The 14,714-nt window shown below is 42.2% G+C and overlaps 1 protein-coding gene and 3 long non-coding RNA genes across 4 annotated transcripts; 2 read left to right on the top strand and 2 right to left on the bottom strand.

Annotated features, from left to right (window-relative positions):
• Nucleotides 1-1,164: 1,164 nt before the first annotated feature.
• LOC130536691 (uncharacterized) lies at nucleotides 1,165-5,867 on the bottom strand. Its single transcript, XR_008953435.1, has 2 exons — nucleotides 3,173-5,867; nucleotides 1,165-2,250 (listed from the first exon to the last, which is right to left on the bottom strand). It is a non-coding gene; the product is annotated as an uncharacterized LOC130536691 (long non-coding RNA).
• A 4,064-nt stretch (nucleotides 5,868-9,931) lies between these two features.
• On the bottom strand, nucleotides 9,932-11,519 carry rasd1 (RAS, dexamethasone-induced 1). The gene is made up of 2 exons (XM_057045394.1): nucleotides 11,112-11,519; nucleotides 9,932-11,004 (listed from the first exon to the last, which is right to left on the bottom strand). Exons 1-2 carry the CDS (start codon nucleotides 11,380-11,382, stop codon nucleotides 10,475-10,477), a joined length of 801 nt encoding a protein of 266 aa, XP_056901374.1. The 5' UTR covers nucleotides 11,383-11,519; the 3' UTR covers nucleotides 9,932-10,474.
• On the top strand, nucleotides 10,635-11,110 carry LOC130532696 (uncharacterized). The gene is made up of 2 exons (XR_008952407.1): nucleotides 10,635-10,774; nucleotides 10,910-11,110. It is a non-coding gene; the product is annotated as an uncharacterized LOC130532696 (long non-coding RNA).
• Nucleotides 11,520-11,919: 400 nt separating the features above from the next.
• On the top strand, nucleotides 11,920-13,404 carry LOC130532720 (uncharacterized). Its single transcript, XR_008952418.1, has 2 exons — nucleotides 11,920-12,401; nucleotides 13,037-13,404. It is a non-coding gene; the product is annotated as an uncharacterized LOC130532720 (long non-coding RNA).
• Nucleotides 13,405-14,714: the final 1,310 nt, after the last annotated feature.

Genomic DNA, 14,714 nt, shown 5'->3' with positions numbered 1-14,714 from the left:
TTGAGTTCAAATCAACTTTATTAACAAAGCCTCTGTTACAACTGATACTGTCTCCTGGGTCACTTTACAGAAATCCAGAGCATGACACCGAAACAAGCAACAGAGGCAGGAAAACCTCCCTTTTAACAGGAAGAAGCCTTGAGCAGGACCTGGTTCATATTGGGGGAACCTGCTGCTGATAACACATGGGTAAGGAGGAAAATAAGGAGAGACAAGGGAATGGACAGGAACAGGAGAAATAACAGACACATACATCATATTGTGCATATAATCCATATATTTATATCATGCTGCCACAATCCAAACCTCTTCCTCGGCCTCCTGGGCAGTGCCTCCTTCAGACTTGGGTCTTCTACCAGAGGCGAGGGAATATGAGGGTTACCCAAGGGTTAGCTGCTCCTAGGACTGCGCTCTTTTGGACAGAGATCTCTGATGTGGTTCCTGGTATCTGTTGGAGCCATCTACTCAGCTTGCGTGTTACTGCCCCTAGTATCACTATTGCCTTCATACCCCACAGTCTCTCTATCTCCTCTTTCAGCCCTTGGTACTTCTCCAGCCATCTCGTGTTCCTTCTTTCTGATGTTGCTATCACTTGGGATTGCTACATCTATCACCACCACTGTTTTCTGGTGTTTATCTATCACCCCTATGTCAGGCTGATTGGCCACCACCATCTTGTCAGTCTGGATCTGGAAGTCCCACAGGATCTTGGCCTGCTTGTTCTCCATGCGGATATTCGAACAACGCGCTAAGAGCTTCTTCTTAGTCAGTGAGGATGTGGGGTTTCGAAGCAAATGCACGGAGCAGCTTTTCTACACACTCCCGAAATGTGCTCCTCAGGGGTTTTTTATGATGCGAATTAAAGGATCGAGCTTGGTCAAAGGTTATTCCAAGATTCTTCCCAGACAAATGAGATGTCATAGAAATACCATTCAGATAGATGACGTGATCAGCTAATCTATTTCTGAGAGGTTTGTTAATACATTTTTATTTTAGTTGTTGGGATACATTTACCCTATTTTCACGACCATAAGGCACACTCTATTAAAAGGCGCAGTCTCAGTTATGGGTGCTATATCTGTATTTAAAACATACATAAGGCGCATCGTATTGTTAGGTGCATGCTGAAACATACATTAAAAAATGACAACGGAAGTAAAACAGTGAGTATCAACACATTTATTGAACAAAATATTCATTCTTCCGCCACAAAACCATCAAAGTTTTCATCTTCTGTATCTGAATTAAACAGCTGCACTATTTCAATGTCCAACATCCCGAATTCCTCTTCTTAATCATCTGAATCGGACTCACTGACTGGTTCCGGTTCAGTGTTGATTTTGTGAAAGCTCTTACAATACAGTACATGAAGACGGTATCATAGCCCATGCGTCTACAATCCACCCGCATATGGTGGCATAACTTGCCCGCCGCTGCCTCATAGTTTTTGTGAAGGAGTGTTCGCCTTCCGTCACCCAGCGCTCTGTCCATTTCCGTGGCAGCTGAGAACCACAGGGAACAACGACTTCTTGTGCCCCGTTGTACGTATCGCCACCACGCTGGTCCCTTTTTCTCCATCCCTTTCTCTCAAAGGGATGTTAAAAGTCCGAGGGATCTCATCCATGTTGGTGATGTGGCTGGGCGCGGTTATCTTGTCGCGGCAGTAGGTGCCGAAGATGGCTACCCTCTCCTGGTAATCCGCGGGCAGCCACTGCGCAACAGTTGTCCTCGCGCGTATGGAGAGATGCCTCATAAAGCGATTGCTCGACTGCCATTTTCAGCCGCATATTCGATGGCCTGCAGTTTAAAGTAAGCCTCATTCATACGCGTCTCGCTTGACCGGCGCCATTTTAGAGGATCCTTACACGTAGGTGTGCCGCTAATCGATTGGCGTAGTGCACCCACCAAAGGCACACAGCAGATTTTGGAACTCAGTCCACACACAAGGCGCTCCATATTATAAGGCGCACCGTCGATTTTTGAGAAAATCTCAGTGTTTTAGGTGCGTCTTATAGTTGTGAAAATATGGTAAGTAGATAATTGACAGTCTAGAAAAGCCAAACCACATGCTTATACCTATGTGGGATCTTTCTGGGAGCAAATCCTCAGAACAGTCATAACGTGTGTAGAACTGGGACTTTTACATAATCCGCCCTTATCTGCTCAGTAGGCAACATTGATTATGTTTTTTTAATTTTTTTTTCCAGTTGATCAGTTGGCCTCCATGAATGCTCTTTCCTTTTTCATTCCCTGTAAAAAAGAATTCAAATTATTTGAAAAAAAACAATGACATTCCTGAAGCTGACCAACAAATGAATAATTCAATCTTTATTTATATAGCCTCTGTTACAATCAAAATTTACTCTAGGTGCTTAATCATAAGACATCCAAACAGAGTATTACTAACAGCTAATAGCAATAAATTCCTTATTTCATCAGCAGTGATGGACTGCAAGTGACATTTAGATACTATTGTTTTTAGGACTTGAGCTGTCCTGTGCATCCAGAAAAATACTTCCAATGTCCATATTTGGTCCCAAAACTGTTTGGTCCCAGAATCATGATATTTAGTATTTATTGCATTTGTCATGCTTTGCCAAAGATCAGACAGTGTCAACAATTTGCAACACAAAAAATACAACAAATGCTGGATGTAGAAATTGACCCTCAAGGACAACAATAGCATTGATAAAAATGTCAACCCCGAGGAATATGTCTCTATATGGCACCCTTCTTAGCCTTTCATATTATGTTCTCACCCCATTGAGCTGCTGCGCTTTTAATCACAATTATTACTAGAAGACTTGGGTCAGTGTGACACATTAATGCACAGCTCACACAGGCTCCAACGTTGTGTATGAAAAAGGCAGGAAACAAATCCAATGTGCAAGGAGTAACAACCAAAAAGGCATGTGTCATACCCCAGTTCTGACTGTTGATTGAAACTACTGATTGAGACAAGCTACTTTTCCATTTAAGCGACATTAAGATGGAGCAGTACGACTAAAGCAGCCCTTCTATCACTTGGCGTTGCCTCGGAGATCTACATCTTTTTATAACAGCCTACATTAGCAGAGTGTTAGCAGATGTGACATGAAGAACTGTCAGCAGGCTGGGTGCATGCACTGGTACATGCCAATTACGCCCTTGAAGACTTTGAGTCATCGCCCACCTGTGACACATCAAATCCATCAACGGGCTGATTCCTGGTGCCCTCCTTACATGGCTTTAAGAGGCCTGGGATATTGTTTTCGCTTGAGTGATGTTGCGCGTCAGCAGGTCGGCCCACACACATCAGAGGGATCTTTGATGGAGAAGCCTTATGTCATCAGTAATTGAATTTTTCTCTCCTGTCAGCCTTTGGAGGAACTGATTATCATCACACACAAGATTCAGAAGTCATCTGTTTGTTATGACACTTACTTGAGCGTCCAAGAGCTGTTTGCTGTGCTCTGAACAAAATGCATCAATGCCTCACTACATAGAGGAGGGAGTAAAATCAGCTTCAGGTCATGTGGTTTTGCCCTGGGAGCAGAATGAGTGAGGTACAGTATGTTGGCTTCTTCTAAGCTCATTGGAGAGCCTAATAAGAAACAAAAAAGAAATATCACATGAACATGTATCCACAATATTTGTTGTCACACTTGTGGAGGTCATTCAGGTGCTGTCCTTGTCCTTGTTCAGCTTTGAGGTGGTTCAGATTCCATCTGTTTTCATTCAAATGGATTGGACCTGATACTTAAGGAACACACCTGTCTCAATAAGGCCTTAATGCCAGTCCCACAGATCAGAGCTAAATTGAGATCAATGAGGTCAAAAGAACTCCTTGAAGAGCTCAGAGATGGCGTTGTAGCAAGACAAATCTGGACAAGGCTAGAAAAATATTCTGCTGCATTCATTCTTTCTAAGAGCTCAGTGGTCTCCCTTACCATAAACTGTCCTCTGTGGTGGTTAAAGTATAAAATCTGATCTGATGAGATACATTCTACCAACCCATCCCAACCTGTAGTAAGTAAAAACACCCACCAGTTACCTTTTCACAGTTTCCTCCTTACATTAGCTAAAATCCACCACAGTGCCCTCTAGGCTGCCCTTCTAGTGGTAAAAACTCAGAGAAATGCACATGCAGTCTGATTTGAAACATTTCAAATGATACAGTCAAACATGAGCCCATCCTCAGTAAATGGTTCTTATAGTCACTCTATGTGCAATGATTTGCTTTCATTCTGTTCTGTTTCATTCTATCTTATTTGTTTGTTTTTTATGTATAATTGGTTGATTATATTTGGCAATTTTCTAACAAAATATATTAAATGGTATATTAACTGCCTGTAACTAAAGATATAAATACATTTTACTGTGAATTCTATATAAACCATTCCTTTAATTTAATAAGTGTTCTGTTGCATTATCCTTTGAATAAAATACATAAATAAATGGCTTCTCCGGGAGGAGTAAGAAAAATAGTTCTGTCAGATGCATATAAGTAAATAAAGCTTTAATGAAGTCATGAATGTTTAACTTTCAGTCATGCCTCACTTCCACTGGCTGTTACTGTCTAACCAGAGGCTGTTTGACCGTACGTTGCTGTGTCTGGAACAGGATGTGGGCAGCCACCGGTGGGACCAATCACAGAGTGTTGGAACAAATGCAATACATGCAACCTGGCCTCACGTGCTTCAAAAGTGATCTTAAACCCTGTAGGGGTGTAATTTTCTGTACTCTGTAGTGTAATCATGTGCCTGCATGCATTCCTCGGAACAAGAACAAGACTGTAACATCCAGTCAGTGCCAAGGACTAATAAAACTGAATAGATGTAATTGAGGCCGTTATTTATCATTATTTAATCCACATGAATAAAGAGTTCACGCCTAAAAGGCTGATATCAAGTGATGGGAGTTTGTTCAGGCTCATGCAGCTCACACACAGTAAAAAAGCAAGGCATTCCCAATTACATGCACACAGCAATTCCTGTTAACAAATGCAGAATTCTAAATTATGCCCCAAATTCATGCACGGATATTTGCTATTCGGGGGGAGACACCCAAAACATGAATTCCTCCTGTAACTGACAGAAATGGGCAACATTTCCACAGAGATGGAATTGCTGCAGTAGAAGGAGTGATCCCTGATTACCCGAGATGAGTTTTTCCTCTGCATGTTTGGTTGTGCTACAATTGTTCCATTCAGCCTTGAGTGGTAAACTGAGTGAATGCAGGTCGGATTTTTCCCTCACTCTGAAAAAAAACAAATTCAAAGTATCCTCAAACCAGCTTCTTGTAAATTGTCAATGTGGTTGGATGGGTGCAGGTATAGAAATCACCACAGTGGTGCAAGGCATCTCATTTTAGCTTGTACAAACATCTGACACCACTGTGTGCTTGAGATCAGCTCTCGTCTTATTACTCAGTGTTCCCAAACACCGTGGCAGCGTTGAGTCAGCTACCATCTTCTGTTCACTTAAGACAGACCTGGGAGACCTTTATTACTCACCTCTTGGTGGAACAGTGTCTGCAGGCAATCAAATGGCTGGGAGATTGGACTGTTTGACAGCTGCTTCGAGGTGGCTGACATTAAATTTCTGAGATGTAGCGGTCACTTTTGTGCAATGAAAAATATGTTTACGCGCACCATTGTTTCCGCAAAGGTTATGCAATTTTGATTTCATCATACAACACAAGGAAAGCAAGTAGGATTAAATACTAATGCTCCACTAAGCAGACATCTAGTTGGCCAATTGATGATTCACTGGGTAGCTGTGGATCCCTCCTGGTTAATCACAATATAAAGGTTGATTCCAATTAATTCCAATGCCCCAAATTCTTTCGTGTGGTAATGGAACAATAATTGACAACAGGTGGATTTATACATTATGCCAGGTGATGATTGCTCACTACAGGGAGTGCAGAATTATTAGGCAAAAGAGTATTTTGACCACATCATCCTCTATATGCACATTGTCTTACTCCAAGCTGTATAGGCTGGAAAGCCCACTACCAATTAAGCATATCAGGTGATGTGCATCTCTGTAATGAGAAGTGGTGTTGTCTCATGACATCAACACCCCATATCAGGTATGCATAATTATTAGGCAACTTCCTTTCCTTTGGTAAAATGGGTCAGAAGAGGGACTTTACAGGCTCCGAAAAGTCAAAAATAGTGAGATATGTTGCAGAGAGATGCAGCACTCCTAAAATAGCCAAGCTTCTGAAGCATGATCAGCGAACAATCAAGCGTTTCCTTCAAAATAGTCAACAGGGTCGCAAGAAGTGTGTGGAAAAACCAAGGCGCAAAATAACTGCCCATGAACTGAGAAAAGTCAAGCGTGCAGCTGCCAAGATGCCACTTGCCACCAGTTTTGCCATATTTCAGAGCTGCAACATCACTGGAGTGCCCAAAAGCACAAGGTGTGCAATACTCAGAGACATGGCCAAGGTAAGAGAGGCTGAAAAACCACCACCACTGAACAAGACACAAGCTGAAGCGTCAAGACTGGGCCAAGAAATATCTCAAGACTGATTTTTCTAAGGTTTTATGGACTGATGAAATGAGAGTGAGTCTTGATGGGCCAGATGGATGGGCCCGTGGCTGGATTGGCAAAGGGCAGAGAGCTCCAGTCCGACTCAGGCGACATCAAGGTGGAGGTGGGGTACTGGTATGAGCTGGTATCATCAAAGATGAGCTTGTGGGGCCTTTTCGGGTTGATGATGGATTAAAGCTCAACTCCCAGTCCTACTGCCAGTTTCTGGAAGACACCTTCTTCAAGCAGTGGTACAGGAAGAAGTCCGCATCCTTCAAGAAAAACATGATTTTCATGCAGGACAATGCTCCATCACATGCATCCAAGTACTCCACAGCCTGGCTGGCAAGAAAGGGACTAAAAGAAGAAAAACTAATGACATGGCCTCCTTGTTCACCTGATCTGAACCCCACAGAGAACCTGTGGTCCCTCATCAAATGTGAGATTTACAAGGAGGGAAAACAGTCCACCTCTCTGAACAGTGTCTGGGAGGCTGTGGTTGCTGCTGCACGCAATGTTGATCGGGAACAGATCAAAACACTGACAGAATCCATGGATGGCAGGCTTTTGAGTGTCCTTGCAAAGAAAGGTGGCTATATTGGTCACTGATTTGTTTTTGAATGTCAGAAATGTATATTTGTGAATGTTGAGCTGTTATATTGGTTTCCCTGGTGAAAATAAATAATTGAAATGGGTATATATTCGTTTTTTGTTAAGTTGCCTAATAATTATGCACAAAGTAATAGTCACCTGCACACAGATATCCTCCTAAAATAGCTAAAACTAAAAAAGCCCCACTCCAACTCCCAAAAATATCTTTTGGGTTCATTAAGAACATGGCTGTTGGTCAATAATAAAATTAATCCTCAAAATTACAACTTGCCTAATAATTCTGCACTCCCTGTAGTGACTAGAAACCCAGGTCCTGACACCCCCAAACAAGCAATAAAAACATGGTAGCTCTTTTAAATTTTCCATGTTAACAATAAATTCTAACATTTGCTTCTGGGTTTTGGGTTTGACTATGTGAAGGCATGACATGAGCAAAGCACTTAAGAGCCATATTTACCTTCTCATTTTTATTCCCCCATCACACCAGGTATAAATATCTCACTTGGTCTCTCACATGTTTAGTTGTAGAAAAATGACATTTTTATTCACGTTCCATTATATCATCCTCAATTTCATGTAAGATTCCAAGAATCAGATTTGCGCAATAAGCTGTACTGTGATGAAGCATATGTGTCTTCTTCCATTGATTTTACAAAATTGTAACTTTATAATTTGCATTTGGGAAAGTTTAAAGTGGCTGGACAATTTTAGTGCAGATCCGTTGATTTTACATTAACTGTTGTGATCATGAAATCACCAATTTCCAAATAAGCGGCATGAGAAACATTAACCAGAGGTTTCATTGTCAGAATAAATAGGATGGGACAGACCACGCCTAAAGCTGTTGCTTTGTTTACCAGAGAACTTTGCATGCTGCACAGAGACTGCTGATTGTCTAAACGCCAACTGTTTTTCTGCCATGTGCCAGTTGCAACACGTGTGCCTTGTGTTGCTGACCAACGAGTAGGAGACGCTTACTCAACCACCATCATAACTGGTCAAATATACTTCCGACATTTGTGTTCGATGACGCATGTAATGAAAACCCAGCTCTGATATTAGTATGCTTTATAGTGCTGTTTTTTTTTTGGGGGGGTTAGAAATATGACATCACAACCGAGCAGAGCACTGCTTTCCCTGCTGTTTTCCCCGCCAGATTACAGTCCACTCTCTTGCCAAGAGGTTTCTCAATTGTGATGTTTCAAGAGAAAGAGAATTTCAGCAGTACCGCTGCTATGTCCTGTCCCTCCGTTACCGTGCAGTACACTCTGTTCTCACCAGCACTGCAACACTGGTCCTGCTCTGGTGCTCTGACGCTTGTACTGATATTGACGCTCGTGTCCCGTGATAATGATAAATGCACGGTCCACATTAACAACAATTACTCGATTACTGTAATTCTACACACAAGAAATACATCAAGTTGTTTTCCTTGCAGCAAATGTTGTCCTTCACCGATGCCATGATTCACCTTATTTTTGCCTCATTTCCAATTATGGCATTTAATTATGAATGCTAAAAACAGCTGATTGGCAGTGGGGGACTGTGAGAGTACAGGGACGCGTGTCCCTGACTCATTGCGCATGCAGGGGAGTGCTGGATGTTTCTCAGAACAGAGGCTGCAGGATTATCGCCGATAGTAAGAAGCAGTTCTCTCATGGTGAAGGTGAAGAGAAAAATCAGTACTGGATATTGTGTTTGTGTTTGGTCTCAGGGGAAATGGTGGAAGTGTGGGCAAACAACAAGGAACAACAGAACCACAGAGGCAACCGTACCCCAAAAAAGCTGTGAAATTTTATCAGGTGTAAGCTGTAATTACTAGAATTGTATACAAAATTGCAATGATTTCCATAGATGCAATGTGTGCTTATACGGTCTGCTACAACTGGAATATTAATCCATCCAAGCAACCCCTTTGAATAAATGCACCAAAAGCAAGAATTTAGGCCTCAATTCTTATCTATATATTTATTGACATAATTTCCCCTAAAAAAAAAGTTGCAAAACACATAAGTGTTTGTGTCTCACCAGAATGTCAACAACAGATCAATAAATGTGTGTTTGTGTGTTGGAGAAATGTGTGTGTGTGTGTGTGTGTGTGTGTGTGCGCGCGCGTGGGTGTGTGTGTGTGTGTTGGGGGGGTCTCTGGCACTGATAGAGGTTGTAGGATTGATTTGGGATCTATTATCATTGTGCTATCCTAAAGGAGGTAAAGACTGGACTTTGGAAGGATATTAACTCAAACTTTGCACAGTAAGAGATCAGAGACTAAACTAAATCCCACTTAAGGGAATTGTTCCAAACAAAAGCAATGATGCAACAGTCAGATTTTTAGATAACTGGAATTATTTAACAAAAAGTATTGTAATTAAGCTATGTCTTTAGTCATTTCAAATGTTACCAACAATTGAGCAATTACTGGGGGGTCAGTTGTGCTTATGAACTACTGTTGGACGTAAGTGACTGCTGAAGAGATGCTAACTCACATCACTTCATTTAATGGCAGGGAACTTTGTTGATGATGTAGGGCCACAACATTGTCAGGTTGATTAAGTGAATCCATTTCTTTGTTCTCTTGTATGAACTCACTGATCAGTCTGGATCCCAGTAACATTTCTGTAATTGCTTAAGTGAAACTTATTATTCGTTTTGCAAACAAGGTCATTCAATCATGGGATGTTGCCCAATTTTTTCCAGACACAAACAGAATGTGAAGCAGCTCCTGTGTGTTTATTTCAAAGTTAGTGTGATATTATTTGTTTGTTCCATACAAAAAAAGAGACAAAACACCGCAACAATCCTTTTTCGGCAAACTTTTAATTGGGTTGTTTTGCAAAACTGACACGGACAATAAATATACATTCACAATAAAAATGTTCAGATTGCGACAAAACATTCAGGTGTACATAGCCGATAGAAAATGTAAACAACAATCGTTTCTGCGCAAAGTCTGCACCTCCTGAGCTAAGATAGGTCCTGTCCCTCGCCCATGTGGCGTCTGTAAAAGGCGTGACGTCGAACACATTTTACGTATCGATGCGCGAGTCTCACAAGGTAAGAAGCCACGTCACACACTGGGCTCTGATTTACATCAAAAGCTAACATTCTCACACGTGTCGTGGATAATGCTTTTTTTAAAAAAAAAAAAAAAAGTTGTACCATATAATTTATTTTGTTGTTTAGAGAGGACTCGTTTGTCCACTCAGTGTCCTTGGAGCAGGCGCTGCGCCAGTGCGTGCACGTCGGCGCCTCCGGCGGCTCCAAAACTGTGAGCGCATCCAGTCGCACAGGTCACTTCTCGTATCGGGAGACTTCATCTCCAGAAAAACACCACAGTTCGATTAACTGATCACACACCTCTCTTTGTCTTTGCCCTGGCCGCCTCCTATCGCCTTCTCCTTGATGTACATGAGGTCGCTGTGTACGCTCGGTCTCCGTGCGCACGGCGTAACCACGCCGTAAGCTTCCCCGATGTCCTTCATCTTTTTGTTTTTTAGGGACTTTCTCTGCAACATGTCGCAGTACTGCACGGAAACCTTCCTATGGAGGTCGGGGCTCATCTCGTTCGGCAGCTTGGCCAGGGTGAACAGAGTCCGAAACATCGTATCGACGTTCTCGTTGCGCTTGGCGGAGATCTCGAAGTACGCGCACTTCTCATCTCCAGCCACGAGCTGGTCGATCTCCTCCTGTTGTACCTCTCGGTGGAACTCTCTGTCGCCTTTGTTCCCGCAGATCACAAGAGGAACGTCAATGTTCTCTTTGATCTTGTTTTTTAGGCACGACTTGGTCTCGAAGATCTGGCGCTTGAGCCGTTGCACCTCCTGAAAGGAGTCTCGGTTGTCCAGACTGAAGACGAGGATGAAGACATCGCCTGTAGGGAAGGAGCAGATGTTTTGCTTAGTTTTTAGTGCGTGAGGAAAGTTGTGTTTAATGACCTTGTTAGATCTTTGAAACAAACATGCACACGCGTTCACGTACCTGTCAGGATGGACAATCTCCTCATGGCGGGGAACGGGTGGTTCCCTGATGTATCCAGTATGTCCAGTTGGTAAACGTCCCCCTTTATGCTGTACAGTTTCCTATGAAAATCCTCGATGGTCGGCGTGTACTGCTCGTCGAACCTCCCGTTCAAGAACCGGGACACGATTGCCGTTTTCCCGACTTTGGTGGATCCCAGAATCACCATCCTGTAACAGTTCTTCGCTGGGATGGCGAAGTCGCTCTCGGACGGCGACATTTTCTTAATCATGCTTGGTTTCGTGGGGACTGACTGGGTGAGAGTGCGTAAAAAGGCACCGGAGTCGCCTTCGCCCTTGTTGAGATGAAGCTGTTTTATTCTTTCTCAGGATCGTGTTTATGACTTGAGCGCAGAGTGGAGGCGCGTATTTAAGCGCGTCGGACCTCCCCCCCCCCCCCCCCCCCCCTCCGCTGCCTCCGTCACAGCTCAGCGTGTTCCATCGAACGCCAGGAAAAGCGGTCCAGGCTCTCAGCAGTGCGTCAGTCAGTATCTTTTAGCATATATATATATAATAACAGTAATAAACAGAGCCCCCCCGCCGCCCAAAAAAAAAAAAAAAATCATGAATGTGATGCAACAGCAACACAACTTCCACTGAAGTTAATAATAAACATCACTTCCTGCGTTTAACCTGGTTTGGTAAACCATAATGCAGGATGAACTTTGTATATTTTTGAGCCCTCATCGGAAGTGATTTCTTCAGACCGAGCTAATATTTTGCTCGAATCCTATTCTGCCCACCCCAAATCATTATAGTAGCCCGTAAAATATTACATTTCATTCTGATCGAATGGTCAATTTTAAACTTCACAGAAGGACAGGCAGAGACAGAGATGAGGAGGGTTTTTGCACACATCCAGGATATTCTTATAGCTGTTTTTCAGCCACAATTGAAAAACATATTCAGCCGTGGTTACATTTTAAATAGATCGTTTTCTATAATAAATAAATCCGGAACCAGCTGCGGTCAAAAACGAATCAAAAGAGGGCGCCCATGTGCGCTTCTGACGATGTAAACTGGCCCGATTTTCCCATGGTAGCTCGGCAGAAATTATGAGTATGAGTGTGCGTGTGCGAGAGAGAGAGAGAGAGAGAGACGTCTGCTTGTTTAGCACGCTGTCTGCAACACGTTTTTTTCAAATCACTGTTGAAATCTGCAGAAAAAAGAGGGCTGATACTGCCATTTACGGTCTACAGCAGTCTTTTATATCTACGAACAACAGACTGTCAATCAGCTGAGTTACTGTAAAGTAAGTGGAACGTTTTGTTGGTTTGCACGATGTCCTAGCTGATATGTGTGGTCCACAGTGACACACAAGCTGCAAACAACTCTTTTTTGATTAATGTGAAAATGATAACTGAAGGACATTTTACACATATTTTGAGCTTTTAATTGTTCTTCCAATTTGGACTAGAAAAACAAGGTGACAAAAGATGTCCAATGTCAAAGAGGGGACAGAAAATGTGTCACTCAAGAAAGTTTTATTATTTAACTGCCTCTCTCTCATACAGATAAGACTTGATCAGTGACATTTACTATTACACTCAATCATCATTATAGCTGCTTTAATTCTATATTTTCAAAACAACCATACTAGTACAACAATGTTCTCCAGGGTCAACTCAGGGTGAGTAACACAGAGACAAAGACCTTGAAGTTCGCCTTCTCTACATCTCCCAAATATTTATGTATATAACCATTCATATAACCACACTTTCTTCTGCAACACACTTAACTATTTCCTGTCAGACTTCATATACTACAGTATAGACCGCTTCCCACTTAAGCATTTTGGTTTCATTTAGGCCACTTTAACATTGTACTGCTGGCTTATTGTCATGAATCTATCATGAATGTATGTATGAATCTTTTGCTTGTCTTCAGGGGCCCCTTGCTGACCTAGCAGACTTTCTTGGACACCAAGTTCTCCCTTACCTGCTCAGATTGGAATTTTTTTTAAATTATTTGGAACTAAAATAGAATGACATGGATGTGAAGCAATTCAGACTCGCTACGGTTGCTGGTCGTCTACATAAAGCATGTGACATAGAGGTCTGATCAAGCATCGTCATCATTGAACTCCTGTCTGAGAAAGCGTCAGATGTGGCGTGATGGAGAGGCTGTAAGCTATTTTATGAGGTCACACTTCAGATGTAACAGCACACAACAACAACAGTGGAGGGATTCATTAAGATTTTGTTATGCAGATCAACTGAAGGTTAATGAAATAAAACCAACACTAAACTCGCAAATGACGTCTGAAATCATCCGTTTGAGAAGCGATGCAGTGAGTCACCATGTCGCCCGAACTCACTCAGATGTCATCGACACCGAGCTTATGTCGCAGATGGTGTAAAACATCCCATGCAAATACTTACATCCCGATGCCCCATATTAGTTCAACAATTACAACCTGTTCCTAGTTGTGTGATTAAAGAAAAATGACTTTAATATAAAACAGAAATAAGCCACAGCGTGTTTATCAATATGTGGACTGTAATATTATCATGACCTTTAATTTACAATGTTTTCTTTCAACATCTTGTTGAAACGAACCACAATATGACTAGTCCTCTGGCAGTGGGCGTGTAGGATCAAACAGTAGCTGTCTGTCTGACTAGAGAAACCTCAGCCAATTTTTACCACAAACTGATGCTGAGGTCATTTAAGGCTTAACTCTTTAATCACTGCACACACACACACACACACACACACACACACATACATACATGCATACACACACATATATAGTTTTCATTCAAACTTGGCAAAGTTGCATATATATATATGTGTGTGTGTGTTTGTGTGTGTGTACACATGCACCTTTGCCAAGATTGAATTAAAACTGGCCAATTTTTCCATCTTGCCCCTTCTAATTTAGCATTTATTGCAATACTTCCTTGGGATTTAAGACAAATCGCAGAATTTGAGTTTATAAATACAGATTTCAACATGTTCAATCAGAATTAAAATGGGATGTTATATTTTTCAAAGATGTTTAGATTTGTGATACGTGGTTTCATGCTTCTGTAACAGTAAAACAGTTTTGGGTCACCTTCACTGACCCAGCCTGGTTTGAGAATGCTCAGGAACGAGGACGTCTGGCCTGACACATCACAACTGCTCTGAACCGAACCGAAGTCAGTGAAGCCCAGGTTGTGAGAACAGCCATCTTGTACTTGTTGCATCATCTGGGACCAATCAGAATGGTAAAAATGAGGAAACAAAGCGCTCCTGATGTAAGGCCACACCAGAGTTAGTACTGATTTAATGTAAACTGATAAGAACTGGACACCAGTCTGATAAGCACTACTGGAAATGACTGCAACCATGTGTCAAGGTGGAGCTTAGGTGCGACACTGCAGCTGATTACTTAACGTGCGCTCTTCAGGACAAGCTCTGCATCTGCTCCATTACTGTTAAATATATAAATAATACATTTTAAAAGCCTGTTGGTTTGTGTGTTGCATTTTGCTTAACGATTCCTGTAAGTCACCCTCCGCGCACGAAGTGGAGGGGTGGGGTGTGGGTGTGTGTGTGTGTGCGTGCGTGTGTGTAGTAG

The sequence above is a fragment of the Takifugu flavidus genome, chromosome 1 (assembly GCF_003711565.1).
Source record: "Takifugu flavidus isolate HTHZ2018 chromosome 1, ASM371156v2, whole genome shotgun sequence".
Lineage (NCBI taxonomy): Eukaryota > Metazoa > Chordata > Actinopteri > Tetraodontiformes > Tetraodontidae > Takifugu > Takifugu flavidus.
The sequence above is the reverse complement of the archived record's forward strand: the minus strand, read 5'-3'. Positions and strand labels throughout refer to the sequence as shown.